The sequence below is a fragment of the Anser cygnoides genome, chromosome 3 (assembly GCF_040182565.1).
Source record: "Anser cygnoides isolate HZ-2024a breed goose chromosome 3, Taihu_goose_T2T_genome, whole genome shotgun sequence".
In the NCBI taxonomy this organism is placed as follows: Eukaryota; Metazoa; Chordata; class Aves; order Anseriformes; family Anatidae; genus Anser; species Anser cygnoides.
Window position 1 is genome coordinate 51674584 of NC_089875.1, and position 20797 is coordinate 51695380.

The 20797-nt window shown below is 37.9% G+C and overlaps 1 protein-coding gene across 5 annotated transcripts in view; it reads left to right on the forward strand.

Moving 5' to 3' along the window:
• Nucleotides 1-20797, forward strand: part of GRM1 (glutamate metabotropic receptor 1) — a 185728-nt gene that overhangs the window by 130630 nt on the left and 34301 nt on the right. For all 5 annotated transcript variants that reach the window (XM_048067862.2, XM_048067863.2, XM_048067865.2 and 2 more), the window contains 3 exons: nucleotides 11640-11886; nucleotides 17589-17757; nucleotides 19344-19470. In XM_048067862.2, the coding sequence (XP_047923819.1) occupies nucleotides 11640-11886; nucleotides 17589-17757; nucleotides 19344-19470 (543 nt within the window). The remainder of the gene's footprint in view (nucleotides 1-11639; nucleotides 11887-17588; nucleotides 17758-19343; nucleotides 19471-20797) is intronic.

Sequence of the window (20797 nt, forward strand, 5' to 3'; positions counted from 1 at the left end):
TGATTAGTAGTTTGTGTGTTGTACTGGTGTAGAATATTTAACATATAATGATACTGGATTCTTGTTAACTTCTTTGCCCTGTTCAGTGGTAATACCTTCTATGCTTTATATGAAGGTTGTTTGTTTTCTGCTCTGAGCCTGCATTTTCCAATGAACATGCTCAAAATTAGGCTCCTGAAGTGCACACTCTGAGACCTAGATAAATTGGCCTGATTCTAAAGGTACTGATCTCCTGTAATTCCCATGGAAGTCAACAGCAACTAGAGAAATTCAGGTATTAATCGCATCAATTAATTAGTTGCCTGAGTATGTATTCAGGTTCCTAATTTAAGTATCCAGGATGGTTAATGTTCTGAAAGCTGCAGCACAATTACTGAGTTTTGTCTTCCTCTTGCAAAGTCTCAGGCTTTGTATGAATAGCATGACACTTGAAATTTAATCAGTCCTGTTTCCTGTCCTTTTCATTTGCTCCTTCTCTGTATGCTATAATAGGATATCTGTAAGGGCATCTGACTCAACAATTTCATTTATTAATGGTGAAAATCATGATTGAAGCTAGCCAAATAACATCAAAATCTGCAAATATTTCTTTAGATTTCTAAATTAGTTTGATTTTAAGTGTGCTCATTCCTGTCTCCTGTAAGAGTAGCAGCAACTCATTATCTGCTAGACTTGTTCCAAATAACAGATCTGTTAAGAATAGTAGTTCTAAATATGTCTTTAATGGAGTATGCAAGTAAGGCAGCAAGGTTACATAGTTACCTAAGGGAGAGGGTAAAACTGAAGGTTGGGTTTTCTCTTTTTTTGAAATCATTTCATTTAGAAAATGTTCTCTGTAGAATCCAGCCTTTAGAAAGACTGTGTCAGGATCTAGGATGGCAATAGAGGAAGAAGTTAGCTGAGCAATTTGTAAAGAAAGCAAGAAAAGCAGATGCATTCAAGGTCTCTGTGATAATAACCAATCATACTAAAATGGCGCCTGAGGCTTTGAGAGCATATTGAGGGCATTCGTGGAACCCTGCAAAGTCTGAAAAAGGGGCTCGGAGACAGGTTATGGTTGAACTGCGAATGACAGCAGCAACTACAGAATATGCAGTAGGAGTAACAAATTGAATTCCCTGCTGTCATATTGCCAAGAAATAGGACAGAAGAAAATAAAAGAATTGAAACAAACAAACAAAAAGCAGTCAAAGAATGTCTTGGGATGGGGGGATTGGGATGCCAGATCAGAGTATGGCCTGTTCTGGATCAGGCAGTGTAAATGGCCTCCTTTCCATTCATACTGTTTGTGAATCTTCCATTAAAATAATTGTTATTGCATATGTCCTTTAAAATCAAAGGTTGAGCTTGACTGTTCAAATATCTTTGCCAGCATTAAATTTTAGTCAGTTAATGAAATAATAAGATGGATTTCAGATGCTATATCTGGATTTGAAATCAGTGTCTTTGCTGATTACATGTACAAACCATTCAATCAAGGAACAACAACAACACAAATCTGCTTGCATATATTATTCCTGCTTATAAGATGAAATATTCATTTCTAATTAAAATAGGAGCTGAGAAATAATGACTTGCTGTAGAAGTTAAATAATAATCTCAAATAAATAATAGAATATGCTGTGGTCATTTTGCAGGCAGTTTGTACACAGTCCAGCTTTTAAGAAAAACAAATTAATCATAATAATTATTTGTCAAGCTCTCATAATAATTACTGTCTGTCTCTAAGAAAGGCACTGGAATCACTTCAGTTTATCTCCTGTGTTGCCTATTTCTATAATAAACATGTCAATTAGTGTTATTAACAAGCACAGTGTTAATGTCCTAACTATCTGCATTAGAGTAGGGTTTTTTTTAAGTCTAAACTGCTTCCAACTTGATGAATTCTCCAAGTTCAGAATAGCAAGTACAGTTTTATTGATTTCTAATTTTAAGACTTGAATATGATCATTCATTATATTTAGGTATTTGATCATAGTTACTAATAAGTCACTGTAATTTCATGACAGATTTCTGGTCAATTCCGTGAGTCTTCCAATAGTTGATCACAGTATTTTATTTGGTGATGAATGACCAGAAGGTAGAAGGGCCACATATAGATGTTCTTCTAACCATTCAGTGGGTTAAGTATCTACAGCTCACTCTGTTCATGATAGAATTAATTCCAATCATCATCACTAGAATGTGCATAAAAATGAAAGTTCATAATTTTATGTGCATTATGGGAGTTGTATGTATTGTCTCAATTTGGCTCATAAAGGCAGCCATGAAAAAGGTGGCACATAAATACAAAGTAATGTTTCTTTTCAAACCATTTGAACTGATGCTAAAAAATCTGACCTGTGTTTACCTGGGAGTCCAAGACACAGAAACTGATTTATCTCAAATAAAAACAATTATTTTCCTCTGTTGTTTTCCAGTCTATTAATTCCAAAGTACTGGAATTAAGACAATAGCCTAAATGGGGTAATCAATAACCTTAAAAATTAACCTTCTTGTCAATTTTGGTAATGTTCCTTCACTACTGGACGTTATTTGAATTGAATTTCTCAAGCTGATTGCCTCGCAAGAACACACACAAAGGTCGTGAGCATGGATCCTTTTTATTTGGGGGGGGGGGGGGTAAGGCAGACAGTTTTTCTTTTTCCCTTCACTGAGCTATACTCCGTACATCTTGTACATCTATCAGTCTGTTTCATTAAAAAAACAGTCATCACTGCAGAGCTATTTCATGATGGTCATTCTACCAAAAGCTAGGAACAAAGAGAAGCAGTGCAAAGATTTCTTTCTAGGTCTTTGACAGCTTATAGGAGAGGATATGTACAGTCGTGTCAGAAGAGGTTTCAAACGCTGCCTTGCAGATGTGTTTAGAGGAGAAAGAATCTTAGCAAGTCATCCTCATATGGCCATATACCCTATTTTTTTTTCTTCAGTAAAATTCTTTATAACATCAACAGAATTTTAACCCAGAAGGAAGAAACAGAGAGGCTTTGGGCCATACTGTCATCCCCAACAGAAGCTTTATTAGGCTGTTGAGCTTCTCTCAAGCCATCTGGTGTAAGTATTTATCTCCAGACCTGTATTTAACACCACGTGCCATATTCATTAACTTGTAGAGAAAGTTCTCTCCTAGTTATCCAGCTTTCTGCTTATGTTCCTCTTGCTATAAATACTTTCTGTGGCCATGTATCCTTGCAACTTTTTTTTTTTTTTTTTTTCGTGTGTGTGTGTGTGACCAGTTTCTTTTAGCTCTTACTGGCAGTAACAACCTTGCCGGGGGCAGCCCTCTCCTGGTGTGGCTGCCATGCAGGCAGCTCTGCTGTTGGCATGGCCTTTAGGTAGCATGTTATATTTCCTTTTGAGCCCTTTCTTTTCTGCTAGCCAACACAAGAGAGAGAATAGGCAATGCAGATTTATGGAGAAAGGGAAAAAGAACTTTTTCTCCACTGCAGGCCTGTTTTTCACTCCCCTGCCTCCCTCTCCAGTGATGCAGTGCTGGCACAGTCACGCTGCTAGCTGCTCAGAGGTCTCCAGCTTCCCCCTAGCCTCTCCCAAAGCCAGAGAAAGGCTGCAGCACTGCGCACCATCTGGGAGTGTCAGTGAATGTATATCTCACCCAGGCATGCTTGCTTGCTCACCTGAGCACTGTCACGTACTGACATCAGGCATGGCCCCGCTTCCTCTTCGCGTGAAGCTGCAGCCAGCCTTTGGGAAATGACGGTCTCATCTTCTGCCTAGCTCCTGTGGGTCAGTAAAAATGAGATGTAAAAGGAAAGTTCTCTCTGCTCTCTCGGGCACAGGCACATTGGAACACGGGTTTGTCATCTCCCACAATGTGAGCATGAGTTATGTGCATTGTCACTTGGTGTTTACATCTTAAATCTGCTTTTCCTGGAGTCATATGGCTGTGTGAGAGTCTGAATGTCCATAGAGAGAGGCAGAAAAGGCAGGGAGGAGAAGGGAGCTTCAGACTCCTGTGTCTGCTTAGCAAAGTTTGCAGACTGTGGAAGACAATAGCAGTTAGGAGATCTGTTTCCTTTTGTTTTGCTCCTAAGTTGTGTTGTGTAAGGGCTGGACCTGTGAGTTCAGCATTGGCTAAGGGCTGGCAGCACTGCTCAGTCCCCTGCCCAGAGCCTAGTGACTCTGAGACTCTCCTGCATCTGATTAATGAGTGAGTCAGCAGCTTGTGCAGACATTTCCCCTCATAATATTTCAGCTTCACTGTGGCACTGTCGTATTTGTGTATGCCAGCCTCATTCTAGAGTCTTTGACACTAAGCTCTTAAAGCCCTGATGTGCTTACATAACGTGATATGGAGAACCAAGAAAGTAAATTTAATTAAAAATTTCCCTACTGCTTCTAACACACAGGGAGAGACAAAAGGAAGACACGTCTTTTTGAACACTGAAGGATAATGTGGCATCCTTACAAAAACAGGCAGGGAAGCTGAAGACACTGATGTTGTGTAGTGTGTCTAAAAAGAGGACTGATCTTTTAAGGTTTAAGTGTTAGACATCTGAACCAAAGAGGAACCTGCGCCTCTTGATGGCTGAATTCTTATTTTGGTTTTCTTTAGTGATTGAGTTGATATCCATGAAAGATATGTAGGTGAAAGTAAGGAAAAAAAAGACCCTCATACATTCACCAGCTCAGCTTTATTCCAGGAGAAAAAAGGTCATTAGTTATTTGTCTAACTTTGCTAGTGAAAATATATAACTCCTTGCACACAGCTTTTGCTGCAGTCAGCATCCAGTTAATGCCGTGGCCTTTGAATTGTTTTCACTTCTCTCTGTAGTTTTATCTAAAACTAGAAATACACCAATCCCAATTAAAAGGCAACTTTCACCAGGCGTAGCAGTAGTATCTGGCAGACCCGTAGGTTTCCTTGTGCTCAAAAAGAAAATAGCAGGGTATCTCAACCGGTAACTGTAATCGTATCCTAGCTTTTCAGGGAAAAAAGTGCATCAAATATAATTGCATGAAGAGAATCTCTTTGCTTGGGGAAATAAAAACATTTAAAGAATGGAAGTGAGACCTTTCTGATTTAATGACAGCCTGAAAATGAAGTCTGTAACCCTGTGAACTCCATTTATTGCTTCATGAGTACTGTAAAATTTCCAATGTTTATTGGTGTGTTTTCAAATCAAACCCTCACATTGTAAGATATTCCCCCTCTCTTACCTGCCCTGGTGAAAGCTTTCTGTACTCTTGCCAAATGGCAGAGCCACTTGCTATTCTATCGAGAGCACTGCACTATTTTGTATAGATCGGTGACAGGAGGCAGTTAGGGAAAGATCCTTTTTCTTAAATAATACTTCCTTCCTGACCCTTACCTGACAAGTAGTAGAGTTTCATCCAGTCAAACAAATAGTTTACATTACAATGGGAATCAATTATCTGTTTTATCTTGTGTCTTTTTGATAGCTCTTCTACCATCCTTCCTGTGTGTCCTATCAGTCAGGACCCTCTCATCTCACTGTATTTAGTTGCTTCTTGAACTTGCTTCCCTGCTGCAAACATGCGGACATCAATGTGGGAAGTGACCATTACACATATGGTCTGCTTTTGTTTGAAAACAATAAAAGAGCTGCTTTCTGGGGGCAGAAACCATACTTGAGAAAATAATTTACCATGATAGGATTATCTGTTGTAGGTTAAATGAAACATTTATTATGGTCTGTGGCAAATTTTTCAGTCTATCATTCTGTCTCATGAAAATTGCAAGTAATTTTTAAATTCAGATTGAAACAAAGCCTTTTATTTTCTTATCCTATTTTTGGTTGGTGAAACAAACAAACAAAATCAGTTTTGCACAAATTTCCAGCAGTCACATTAGCTTGTACATAGAGCCACCAAGGTCATTGAGACAGTCCATTACAATAATCTAAGCAAAGTCTGCAGCCCTGATCCACAATTACTTGTTCTGATCACTCACTAACATTTACTGGCCTCTCCTTCTCAGGCAGGCAGCTACAGCTGGAATTGCCTGGATAACAGGCAGTTACTTTTGAAAACACAACTTCAGATAATTTTTTTTTTTTAATTTTGTAGCTGCTTATTTGATTGTGGGCTGATACAGATGGGCATTTGGATGTTTTTGTATGCAATAAATAACTTTTATGAATCCGACACCTTAGCTCTAACTACATTTGGACTTAATGAGAGCAGTGGAGTCAACGAATTCCTCTCTATACCATCAATAAATGAAGATTTTATTCAGATTCCATTGCCATATAATATTAATGAACAGAATGCATTTGCTTTTAAAAAGATGATATGCAGAGAAAGCCATTTACTGTGCAGGTTGTGAACACATCATCTCTATACTAATTACAATTAGAGGCATTATAATCTTTAGTAACCATTTTGCAATGCCTTAAGGTGAATTTTGTTAAATAATTATGTTGTTATCCTTGTTGTTAGATAACATAAGAGATGTTATAAATAGAACGTGAGAAAGAAAGAACTGGCAATATTTGTAAAATACCTGAACCCATAATGCCAAATGAGCTTAAACAAAAGAAGCCTTTTGCAAAAGTTATTTAATAGAATCTTAATTTGGCTCTTAATAACATGATAAATAACAAGATAAAATGATCCCAAAAAAGGAAAAGAAAAAATATACAAGGAATATGTGACAAAAGAGAAATGTAGAATTAATTGCATTTTCTCTCCTATGTGTCCAAAGATAAAGCTCTAATTAGATAGTTATGCATCTAAATAAAAGTGCCCTATTTTTTCCAAGGAGACAGATATCCTAAAATTAAAACAAAAACAAACCAAAAAAAATTGAGCTAAGTCTGTTCATCACCTTTCATGTGCCGTTTAATTGCCAAAATAATCTTTAGCTGCTACTGTTAGGGACCCAGATTTGAAATGACCTGACTTTTCAGCATGTTGGCCTTCTGCCCTGCTCCCTGCAAGATCCTATGGCACAAATTTGGTGGGGTCCAAGTTTGTCAGGTCTTCTCTTATAAGGCACTGCAAGATATGTGACTTCCATTATTTGCCAAGGGCATGTTATATCACTCACAAACTTGTACAGAGCCAGATGGTCATGTTTGCTCGGAGTCATTGGTAAGGCAGTGTATGCTGGGACTGAAAGAGAGGATAGGAAATCTGCCTCCACGATTTCTCCAACACATGGGGACATTTGCTGCAAACCTGGGTACCGCTCTACCAGATCATGGAGTTACCATGATCTGCTGCCTGGCATCTTGTCAGGGAAGCACTCTTCACTCTTTGGTGTGGCTTTGTGCCAGGTTGTTTTGCACACAGCCCAAGTATGGCAGACTTCTTTTTTTCATCTTCCCAGGGAAATTTAGCCCTGGTTGTACTTCCAAAATCATTTCTTTGCTTAAATGAGCACTCATATTGAAAGTAGCCCCCCACCACGCAACTGGTAATAAAGCTAAAATCTCATATGGTTTACCCACAAAGCATTTCAGTCCTGGGAAGGACCACTACAGTTGAAGAAGGCAGTGTGTACCATTTCTAAGACCTTCATTCTTCTGTCATGACTGCCAGAAAAGATGATAGCTTTCATAAGAGATACTAACTGGACCAAGAGAACAAAATATCTTTTTATATGATATTAAATATTCAGCATATGACAGTTCGTTTTGCAGTCTGCAACAAACTATAAAAATATCTGCTTATTCCAGATCAAACATTATCATTTATAACAATTTTATTCAACAGATTTTGTCTTTTTTTTTTTGTCTTTTTATTCTAATCAGGAGTCATCTGTGAACAGACTGTGTTCTTTATCAAATGTGCATATTTGTTCAAAATTTACCAACTGGCTAGGTATTGATCCAATTCTCCAACCAAAATGTTTTTACATTTCTTTCCATCCCAAATTCCTTCCTGCCCTAACCTTTCTGAGGACCACAAACAAGTAATCATTCGTGCTTAATTTCTTGCTGAATATTAGTATAGGCTTTTCCTGTCTTCACCTTCTACCTTAAAGTTTACGTCACTTCTAGCCCTCATTTGGTATTATAGTTTTTCTCAATTTCAGTTTATCAAGTGAGATTTGTATGAGTACCCTCTCTGCTCTTGAGAACACCAATAGTTGCACACCTACTTCACAGCAAAGGCATTAGACTGTATTCATGGTTGCTTTACATTCAGCTCCTTGTAAGTACCTACCTGGAGATAATACTAGTTAATTTTGAGGCACATTACAGTAAAAGGAAAGACTAACAATTTGTTTCATGAGATTTTATTCTGTCCTGCATCTACTTAGGTATTACGTTTAGATGTGCTGGGAGCATTTTTCAGTTGTGTACAGTCAGGGTGTTTTTTGATGTTGTTGTGATTTTTTTTTTTTTAAGTAGACTATGTGTGTATAGACTCCCTCTTTTTTTCGTCTTTCATATGATGACTGACAAATAAAAGAGAATAAAAACAAAATTTTGATAAGAAAAAATGACCCAAACCTTTGAGGAATTGTTTAAAGGAAATTATTAAAGGAAGATTTGCATTGCATCCAATAGAAAAATAAGTAAGTGTGAAATTTAGGACACCTGAATACTTCAATGTCATTCAAAAAGGTAATGGCCTAATTCAAGTGATTTCAATTAATCCGATACTAACATGACTTACAATTTTTCTTTGCGTAGTAAAAACTAAGGTCCCTTGAAAATATAAATAAATAAGAAAGGTAACAAAATACTTTTTTATTTTTAATGTTAATTCACCCTAGTGTTCAGGTTAGTTTTTGTAGATCAGTAATATTTTTGAGAGAGAAGAAGTAAAAGTGAAAGTTTCACAGTCCAGAGTTCTGCTTTGCTCTTTTCAAAGACTCATTAAGGGAAAAATAGCAACTTTATAGACAAGGCTCATAACAAAAAAAATATAGTTCTTGCATTTCTTAAAAAGCTGTCCTGTGAAAGTTTAATTGATGATTGATTTCCTGTATTTTATCTCTGGCTAAACATAATTACATGATCTCACTTTCTTAAAAAAACAGTTCTTACTTATTGTTGTAAGTGAATTTTTACAAGCCCAAATACATGAGTATATCAATAACTTATAATGGTGGAAATGAAATAAATTGGATTTTGCCAGCAGGAAGTTAAATTTAGATAAAGCATGACTTCTCATGGTAGATTTACTGTGAAATAGCTTATTTGCACATAGGGAATTTTATATTACTGATCTGTGGACAATTCATTACCAGATGAGGCTTCTTATGGTACTTTCCACTAGAGTGCAACTATTTCTGCAAGTGCAGAAAGGCAGTCACCTCTGCAGTGTGGGGCTACGTTTCAAGCCTCAATGCAAGCTATTCACTCATACTTAGTCGAAAGCAAATCCTCCCACCATCAAATATTTATTCTCTTTGGAGGTACGCATATTATATTGAAATATGAGAAACCAAATCTGTGCTTTGCTAAGGTCATACATACTTGAGGAAAATAGTCTCATTTTAAAACATTTCTACCTCTGGCAGCCATCTGAATGTTTGTCTCAGGAAAAGTGTATGGATACTGCCATTATCTCCTGAAAGGGTCACTGAAGTGTATGTTCCTATACATTTTTTTCATTAATTGAGAAATTAGGAAGGCATCTCAGATAAACTCTCAGGTAGAAAACCATTGTGACCTCTTTTTGTCATTTTGTGATCTCTTCAGCTGCTGGCCACCAAGAGGCTACCATGGCAGAGAACTGCAGTGCTGAGTTCAGGGTCTTTCCACCTCTCTTTCATGTCAGGATGGAGAACACATTCATTTTCTACATTCATTTTCCTCTACAGGAAGGCAGAAGCAGTGGTAAATTCACACTGTGTTAGTCCTAAGGGACTAATCAGCAGATAAAACACACCTAGAGATAATATATTCGGACCACACATAAACTAGTTTGGGGAACAAATGCCTAGACTGTGCCATGCGTACTGTAAGTGAGTAGTACATGCAGTGCCATAGTGTTTGTTTCCCTGGTTAAATATTCTGTCGGTGTACATATAAGGTTTCTATTCTCACTGTATTTTATAACATGGATCTGAATGGGATGTGATTTGAATGGGAGTTACGAATCTTTTCCTGCAAGGAAAGTGGCAGATATGTTGCCTCTGGGAAATATTTATCTGGCTGCTCCTTGTTTGGTGGTGCTGGCAGCGAGTGCATCTCAGTGTGAGGAGCACACAAACCCAGTCAGTCAGATTATGTGTATTTTCACAATGCTTTCTTTCTTCACCATCACAACTGCTTGCTATGCTCTGCTCATCTGGAAAATAGCTACTGAAGCAAGACTTCCTTGCCCAGTTGCAACCAATGTCCTGTGCAAGGGAAACCCAGAGAACAAAACCTAGAAATCCCTTTCTTTGGAATCTGTGCTAATCCCCAGGTGACGTTTCTGAGTTGTAGGGCAAACAAATGGAGAAGGCCTCCCAAATCTGAGTCTTTCCCAAGGATGAATGTAAGGTTTGTCTTGATTACCTGCTTTGAAAGCCATACAATATCTGCACTGGGAGAAGGAGCTGGTTTTTAACTTGAAAGTTTCAGTGAACTTGTAGTTTTTCCTCTTTTCTTCATATGAAAATGACAGCTACCTTCTCCAACCTGGCTTTGAGAAGTGTCAGTTAACACCTAGTCTCTCACACATCCTACTTTCCTAGCGCAGACAAGGTGTTACTTAGACAAAGTACTAGAGACTGGGTTGCAAACGCCTGTTAACACTGCGTAACGTGGGAGGCCTACAGATGACAGCATCTTGCAGTTTTGAGCATATTGAAATAGGATGACTCAGGGGAAAGGAAACAAAACAGGGAGGTTTCTTACGCCCTCAGGACCCATGCGGTTTGGGTCCTCTGTGACTCGGGGTTGGCACTGGCAGCGTCCAGCAGCTTGTGACAGGAAACTGGGGGATGGCCCGGTCTTGGCGGGCCCTGGCTTGGAATGCAGCCACAAACGGCACCCTCTGGCAGGGCCTGAACGTCAGCAGATCGGGGCTAAAGGGGGAAAGCCTTCACTGCCACATTGTTCCTGATCAATGGACAGAGACTTCAATGCCAGCCCAGGCTGGATCTTCTAAGCCACAGTTACATAAAATGTCTCTTAGTGTGACCAGCTTTGTATGGCTCTCTCTAGTAATCCCAAATTGGTGCGCCTACTACTACTTTTATCTACCATGATTATTTCTGATAACTTGAGAAGTGATGCTGATTTACACTGTTTGCTTATTTACACTGAAACAGGCATTACTATCTTTGCCCCCCAAAAAATGAGATTTCAAAAATAGTCTTCAAATGTGACAAAAAATCAAACTTTAGGCAAATTGCTTATAAAAATTGTACTAGATTAAATGTGTTGTTCTGATGCTGGGCTGTTTAACCCTTTTATCCATAAATAACTTTGTGGAATGACAAGCAAAAGTTCCAGAATGAACAAATTAAAACTGACAATTTGATTAAAATGGGGTTTTCTAAAGAGCCAATTTCACTTTATTTCATTTTTTAATTATTGTTTTAATTCCTTGATGGCACCTTGTTTATGTTTCTTAAATATGTAAAACTTTATAAGAGAAAAAGAAAACATTTTTTTTTTTACTTCTCACTGCTTTTTCCGTATTTTCTGTTATTTCATATTCCTTTTTTGTTTATAACTTTTCTTTTTTTTTTTTTTTACAAACAGGCAATGAGAGCCTAGAAGAAAACTATGTTCAGGACAGTAAAATGGGATTTGTCATCAATGCTATATATGCCATGGCTCATGGACTCCAAAATATGCATCATTCCCTTTGTCCTGGACACGTTGGGCTGTGTGATGCTATGAAGCCAATCGACGGCAGCAAGCTGTTGGAGTTTCTCCTGAAGTCCACATTCATCGGTGTTTCTGGAGAAGAAGTTTGGTTTGATGAAAAGGGAGATGCCCCTGGAAGGTAAAGAGATTTTTTATCTCAACTAATTGTACCAGATGTTGGGAAGGGGGGCAGTGTTCCTGGATTTGGTGATGGAGATTTCTCTGGCTGCTTTGCTAAAAGCATGCATAGTGTGAGACAGAAACAGAGTTATCTGGGTTAGTCTTACTAGCAGGTGGAAATAACACTGGTAACACATGATGCATTGGTAGCTACAGCTTGTACTGACACAGGAGTTATAATAAACCCTGTAACATTTCTAGTGTTTTGGGAGAGGACGGACCATGTATCTCACAGACTTTTGGTGCTAGCTAGCACTGGGGCTCACCACCAGGGCTTTATTACGTAAAAGGCCTAATGCAATTGCTTGGAATTTAACAAAGCATTTGCTTGCTGAGGTTTTGAAGGTAGGGCTGTAGCGCACATCCTTTTCCAACTGGATCTCAGCTACTCCAAGTGCCCCAGGAGACAGCCGTGCATCTGTGCCAGACAGTATTTAGTCTTGCTTGCTGAACTCCTGTGTGCTTTCCTTATCTTGCTTCAAATAAGCTCAGCTGTCCCGGAGTTCAAAGATAGGTCAGAATAGAACAGGATAAGTCATAGTGTTTGCCAGAAGGTACTGGGTTTCACTCATTTGGGGTCCAGTAAATTCCAGCTTTGTTAGCTGCTGCTGTCTACCCCTCCCTAGCAGACACAATATGTACCCAAGCAATGAGAGAGACAGCAATTTTGTGGACTTGGACATCACCTTTGTTTCTCTTAAGGGAGACAGCTGATAAATCTTTTCCTCTTCATTTAGGTCTGTGGACTCTGTCCAATTCTTTTAAGTGAGGCATCTCCCAGATGAATTTATTTATTTGTTTTAAATAAATTTAATTCAGCTGCTGGTGTACATGATTCATTATTAACTGAATCCTACTCAGGGGTTACTTCATTTAAGTTAGTTTTGCTACTGAGTTATTAAAGTGTTATAAAAGACTCTCTCACTCCATCTTTGGGCTTATTGCATAAATGCATCTGAGTGCCAACACTGCACAAAGAGAGTGCTCTGGAATAAACAAGAGTGTGCAGCCTGGTGTATGCCTTCAAAGAGTATTTGCAAGACACGGTGGCCTTAAAGCAACTCTTACTCCTCTTGCTATCTTTTGTTATCAAAACTGACCAACTTTTTTACCATTTTCTATTTACATTTCTTGTTATATTAACACAGTATATACATTTAATCAGCTCATTACATTTAAAATAAGAAAAAACCTGGTCAGTTTGGTCTTGTTTCTCATAAAGTGCTGCATACTGTATTTTTTTTAGTCAAAGGTATAAATGAGCTAAGTCAGACTTTGAAACTAGAGGCAAGCAATTCCCTTACATTCTTGCACACACTTATTAACACAAATGTATAAATCAGATATTTGTACATATAGTTTAGATAATACTGAGAAAGTACTGTTTAGTATATCTTTAAACTTTATATACACTATTTATCTCCATAAAAGCATTGCTCCAGCTTTGCATATGCTGCTTTATCTAGTTTTTAGCTATGTAGTTTGATGTTTAGGTGTAATTTTCCAATTTTATCCCATATTATCCATTAGCTTGTAACCTGAGACTCCCATCAACTCTCATCAGTATAAATTCCAGAATTAGAACAAACAGTTCCTGAATTCAAAATATAGGAGGGTTTATATCAGGATATTTTCCAGAGTAGGTCAGGATGATAGAATTTCTCCCTTCTATCATTTTGGTCTGTAGCAAGGTTCATTTCTCTTTCTTTCCTGGCCTATTTAGAATTTGATGAGTTATTTTTGGTAGAGGTTTTTTACTTTTTTTTTTTTTTTGGTTCTCATTTATATTTTCACAGCTGGAGAGTTAGCATTAGTTTGGGCAAGAGAATTCAGACAATCTTTTTGTTATTCATGCTGTAATCCTTGTATCAGTCTGTGGCATTTATATCTGTACAGCTGGTCCAATCTTTGTACACCAGCAGTAGTTTATGCCCATGTAGAACTGTATGTATCAGTATGTCACTCTAGATTCATCCTAGAGTTTCTAGTGTCCCACACAGTAAAGTTCATTGTGGGTAAGTGAATGTGCCACACCACAGTATCAATACTCCAAAGAACTTCTGTACCTCAGCAAAATGAAAAGCTATACGCCACATATGACACCTAAATAAAGCAGAGAGAGACAGATTTGGTTTGTCAGCTTTTCTATGCCAGTGAAAGAATGCATCATAAATATGTACAAAGTTTTTAAATGTTTTGTTACTATATAATGTAAACAAATCAGCTTCACAAGATGGAATAAGGCAATGTTCCTTCTTAAAAGCCAGGAATTACTTGCAAGATCTGTAAGGTTCTTTGAGCAACAGATCCTCATAACCTCCTGTTTATGCTTGTCGTGGGTAGATCAGATAGAGATGCCTGTAGTTATGCTTGGCTGACACTCATAAAATTTTGTTTTGAATCCCTTACGGCTTTGTCAACATTTGACTTTCATAGAGTACATCCCTTTTGCTTGCTCAATATTAATCATATCACCCAAATTCCAAGAAATGGCTGGAGAAGCTGTGAGGGATGCAGAAGTCCACACCACATCCTTCTTTGGGCCTGTGCAAGGGGCAGAGGACAGCCATGTATTTCAGGACAGAACATCTCAAGTTCTTGTCTGTTCTAGGGTAACTGCCTACTTTTACCTTATGGCTAGTAGGAAGAAACTTACCCTTCAAGGACAAAAAATGTGCTTAGGCCTCTGACCATAAAATGCTATGGGACAACTGACAGGAGCTGTCAGTGTCCAGCCCCAACGCTTGACCTTGCATGTGTGGAGAAATGCTTGTGTTCACAAGCTAACAGAAGCATTGTTATTCATTTTACCCTAACTAAACTTAGATATAGACCCATGTAACTCTACCCAGTAGCTGTTCTGGCTTCAAATCTGGTGAATCCATTTACTGCAATGCTTTGTGTAAATTATTAATGCATAGTGCAGAGACTTAAAACACATATAGTATATAAAGAACTGTGAGGCAAATATTCATTATTGGAGTTTAGCTCCATGGGTAGTTGTTTTGTCCAGTTACAATCCAACATTGTTCAGCAATCCTGTTTACCATTCTGCCTTCCAGAATACCGAACTTACTGCCAGCTTTATGTTACGGCTGTGGAGAAAAGTAACTTCAGCTATTTCAGGCTAACCAGCATTTACCTCAGGGTATGTGTGTGTCCGTGACCAGCTGGCTCATGGTCTGGCTCACAAGTAACTTGTTCATATGACCTCAGTGACTTGGTCATAGCATTTCCCAATATACCTGAGACCTTGTCCTTACATTAAAATAAAGGTTTGTTTTCTTATGTGCAGAATGTTTTCATAGCTTCTGAAAATGCTGCTGTATGCATGTAGCTTCCAGCTGCCTCCACAGTCCTCACTTTCTTAGAGCTTCACAGCTCTCAAATTCACTTATTTTGGGGTAATCATTTGTAGCTTGGACACAGCCCCAAACTGCTAAAGTTGTATATGTGTACCTGGGGGAATGGTGACAGGGAGTTATTGAAGCACTGAACTTGTCCTTACTCAAAGATGGAATTTTTCATTTAAGAAAAGAAGGAAAGGATAAAGAACTTATGCATGTCTCCATGCCAAGTATATTTGTTAGATCACATTTTTCCACTTAAAATTCAAGCTGCATATCAAAGCTGCAAGTATTGTACTACATCTTCTCATATGCAAGACTGTGTAAGATCTTTTAGTGTGCATACTTTATTCTTTGACGGTTAACTGATAGAAAAGGGAACAGTGTTATAGGAAAACATAAGAATGGCTTCCAACCTAAAATAAAATCATATCCCTGAATTTGCCAGCTCTTGAATGATATTAAATGAATGCCCCTTTGTGCCTTATAATATATTTTTGCAAAAATTAAAACAATCTATGTAGGCTAGAAAATTCTATTAAGGGAATATGAAGTTTTAGTAATCTTTTATTCCCCTTCCTGAATTCATTTTCCAGTCCATTTTAACTGATTTTGTATTGGTCTAATTCAACATCACACCAAAAAAAAGTAGGTTCTGCTTGCTAGCAAGAAGCATGTACACCCCTGCTCAATTTTACTCCTGTTTGTTGAATCTACATTATAAAGTGCCCTGCTGTTACTGCTTCTTGCTATGCTGACTCTTCATAATGCTGAAAAAAAGAATGACTTTTTATGTTATTCCTTTGTATGAGATGTGAAATGAGAAGGAATTGTTTTCTGGTGACTTTGAAATTTACCCCTTTCCATAGCAACTCCTCGGTTAAGACCCAGTTGCTAACCATGGAGCTGTAGAGCTGCTTTTTAAGCACCTGCTTGGAGCTCCATTGAAGTCAATGGCAGGAGTCCCTTTTCCTGCATGGTTCAGTGGAGCCATGCAGTGGCACTGACATCGTCTGAGCATGCACGTTGGCAAGACTGAGATCTAAATACAGTTGTAAGTAAGCACTTCATTAAATTATCTTTCACTAGAGAGATCTCAAAGATTCAATTACCAAAACTAGGCATCTAGAGAGTAGTTTGAGCACCTTTCCTCTGTGAACTGCAGAGTTGAAATTTTGCGTGTTTGAACCTCAATAACGGAAAAGAAAGAATTGGATATTTCTCCCACTTTGCCCACAAACAAGCATCCTGGTTTTATTTACAGCTCATGTTTTTCTTACCTTTCATTCCTAATGTGCATACAGATTAGCAACACTCATTATAAGCTAAAGAATTTTTTGTCCAGAGACTGAGACAATCCAGTTGAGAAAAACAAGGTAGTAACTAATTCCCAGGCTTGTAAAACAGAAGACGCTTTGTGATTTTCAGCACCAATACTGATTACTGGTTTGCAACCCTCTTTTTCTAAAGCCCTCCCACACATACCTGTTACCTACCTTCTTGTCTGAAGAGGCCAGCCTGTAGATCCATCCTCTTCTGTGTTTTTTTTTTTTTTTTTCCTCTCTCCACTATTCATTCTCCCATTCTTGCATATTTCCTATTATGAAATTACCACAGTCAATTACTGCAATTACTGCTTTGCACAAGCCACATTCTGTAGGTAAAAGAAGGAGACAAACACTTAGCAGTAAGGGATGTGCACACATCAGGTACATCACATGGAGGGCAATGATGGAAGTAGGGAAATTGAATGCTTTTGTAACAGTGTTTTATGGTTCTTTTATATTAGTCCTGGGAAGTTCTGTGCTATATGCCTAGGGCAAGGAAGTAAATATTGTTCCTGGGCTGCTAACTTTTCCTCACAGTTTCACTGAGTTAGGTGAGGAAAATAGCGAACTAGTGCTTACAGTTAACTTATGGCACACCAGTTTAGTTAGTTCAAATATTTCTACTGGATGATTACTTCAGGGTTCTCAGCAGAAGAAATACTGCAAGCAACCTATATGTAGGCACCAAGTGTATGTTAAAGGTTCTGAAAAATGGCTGGAAAACACACCATCCAAACAGTACAACAGTACAGGTGAATCTTTAGCAGAGCTTGCTTTCTTTGGTATACAGTCCTTCCTGGACACACAACTTTTTACCCACAGTTTTATGTAAATAGGGCAGTCAATCAGTAATTACATGACAATCAGAGCTGTTATTTACTGCAGATCTTACATTATTTGATGATTCCATGAAACTCTAGTCTATAGTAAGTTTTTATCCTTCATATTGCAGGGCAGTGACTAGCTTTCTATTTTTTCCCTTTCAGGTACGACATCATGAACCTGCAATACATAGAGCCCAACCGCTATGACTATGTCCTCATCGGAACTTGGCACGAGGGTGTACTCAACATCGACGACTACAGGATTCAGATGAACAAGAGTGGGATGGTCCGATCAGTGTGCAGCGAGCCTTGCTTGAAGGGGCAAATTAAGGTTTGCATCAGATCCTTTTTTCCGTATAAATGTGAATAACCAGGCAGTGCTTTTTCACTAAATCTGAGCAATCTTCTTTCAAGCCAAGGGAAACAGAGGGTGTTACTTAGAACTTTCTTTTCTGCAGGAAAGCCAAAATTATAGAAAGACTCCTAGATCAACATTTTATTCTTAAAATCCCATATAAAGGCCCATACTTTCTAAAATTGCCATTGATGCAGAATCTTCCAGTATGACAAGATTTGAATTAAATTTCACCTTATGTGAGAAAGAACAAGATTTTCACTTAGTCATTGCCTACACTGGTAAGTGGCTGGGATTCACTCAGGGGCCTTAAAATAATGTAACCCATGGGAATCCAGTATTTTGTTCCAAAAATAGCACCTGTGAGAAAAAAAATAATTAAAAAGCACATTTATATCTCATGTTCACAACAGGAGGTATGGAAAAACAAATGAAATCACTCTCTGTTTACCAAACAGTAGCACTTGTATCAAGCTACAAGTACTTTGCCACCTGCCATATCTGGATGACATAAAGACATGTTCTACCACTATCAAAATGCTATGGATGCAGTAAGTTTAAAATAGCAAGAAGCTGATTCAGGAATATCACCTTAAAAAAGATTCTCCTTTCTAATTTCATTTAATAAACATATCTGTGGCTTTTAAATCGTATATTGCTACTATGAGCCATAGATGATTGATGATTTGGCAAAGGCTTAGTGACATACTCCAGCAGTCTTGGAGGGGAAACAGTACTGGTATTTACTGCCCTCCAAAATATCTTTTCTCTGTTTTTGAGATTGTGCAGTTTGTGTATGTGTGTATATGTAAACAACATGCATACAAAATGCCAGCTTCATCTCCCATTGAAGTCTATTGGACTCTTTCCACAGAATGCCGGAGGAAATGCTAACCAAAAAAATATATATACATATCTCATTCAATGAAACAAACATTTTGTATTTTTCTTAGTTCTGCATATAGATGGATAGGAAGATTCTGGAGAGAAGGCTGGATTCTTCCTTTCTGACAAGAATCTTTTTCATTGTAAATTAGAAATTATGTGCTCGTGCTTGTATATATATATAATATATACATAATATATAAAATATATTAAATAATATTATGAAATATATATGTAAATGCATGAATCAGTCTTCATTCTAATATTTGACTTTATTTACTGCTTTTTACTATTCAACAGATATTAAGTGTGAGCTGAAAGACTTTGTCCCAACCTGAGTCATCTCTCAGACTAAACCTCTTCTCAAGTTTGATTGAAAATGTAACACTGTGACACTGTACCAAAAGGGAAAATGGTTTTACACTTTTAACTCAGGAAAAAAAAAACCATAAATAAATAAAAAATGAAATTGTCCTAAGAGATTATCCTTGAACTTGTAAGCACAATTTTTAATACAAAGGGTTAGATATAAATCCAGGACACATTTTCTATTTGTTTGCAATGTCCCACATGCAGGAATCCTGTCATTTAAACAATGCAGGTGGTACCTGTTTGCTGTGGGGGCTTCTGTGTTCTCTTATAGAGGCTCATCACTGAGGATATGTTCTGCATTACAGGTGATCAGGAAAGGAGAAGTGAGCTGCTGCTGGATTTGCACTGCTTGCAAGGAGAATGAATTTGTTCAGGATGAATTCACTTGTAAAGCCTGTGAGCTTGGCTGGTGGCCGAATGCTGAACTGACAGGTAGGGATGTGTCCCTCCCAATGCATTCCCATTTGACAGGGCACAATGAGAATGGCATCTGGTGGAGAGTAAGGTGATAGCATGCAAAGATAGTAAAGGGACATATTTAAGGACACATGACAATAAAGACAGTGAAATTTGTACCAAGAAGAAATGACATATTCTGTCTGTTCCTCCACTTTAGTTAACAAAAGCATCAATAAAGCTGTTAAAACTACCAATGAACTTAGCAGTATTTGCTGCAATTTTAGCAGTGAATATCACAGGAGCTCGGTGCATCTTTGTCAGTTTGACATGATAGTCTTTCCTCTTGTTCTATCTTGCAATTAGTAATACTTTGTTTGGGATTTCTAGGCTTGAAGTAACTATCAGAATTTCCTTTTTTTATAAAGATCATTCTCTCTACATCCACCAGCAAAAGGAACATCAATAAAATCTTAAAAAAGGCTGGCAGAAGAAAGGGAAAATTTGGAAAGGGAAAATTAGAATTTGTCTCCCCTGTGAATATGCTTTGAATGAGTCGTATGCTATGGCATCCTTCTGATCTTTTCTACCTACCAAGGTCAACTGCTCACACCTGCTCTGGGCTTTACAGTAACTATTACCTCAAGAAAATACACATAGTGCATTGAGAAGCACCACCTTGACCTTGGGGTTTGCTTTGTATCACTATGAAAGACCTTGCCTCATGCTGCATCTGCAAAATTTTGCTGCCAGTATTCATCAGAGTATAGTCAGAGAAACAATTTCACTACCTAGCTGAAGATCAACTATACAACTTATCACATCATTGTCCTTCAATATAACTGGGTGGCAACTGGATGTTCCTGCAGCACCAAACACATAGCTAGTCACTGAAGCCAAGTGAATTTTAAGGGGTTTTCTTTTGGGAGGGAAAGCTGGCCACTTTTCCAGCTAATAAGTGTATTATTAATCACAACAAAATGGAAAATTTGACCCATTTTTTTGTTTTGTTTTGTTTTGTTTTTTGAATGGAAAATAAGCTATCCAAGTTCACAGATGTGTGTCTGTACCCCATACCTCTGACCCCAAAAGTCTCCTTCCCTCTTTCTGTGGTGTGCAACAAAACCTAGTTCAAACATATTTATCAGGATACAGAGATATCAATGATCATTCAGTTCCTTTAAGTTTCATGTAAATGGGTTGAAGGAAGAGGAGTTTTTAAAAAAAACCTTCTACAAGCGCCCCAGTTGTGGAAAAACATATTGCTTTTCTAGACACTAGAAAATCTACAGCATCCTTTATAAATGTGCTGATCACTGGAAAAGCTCAGATTCAACCCCCACCTTCTGAGATACCAAAGTCT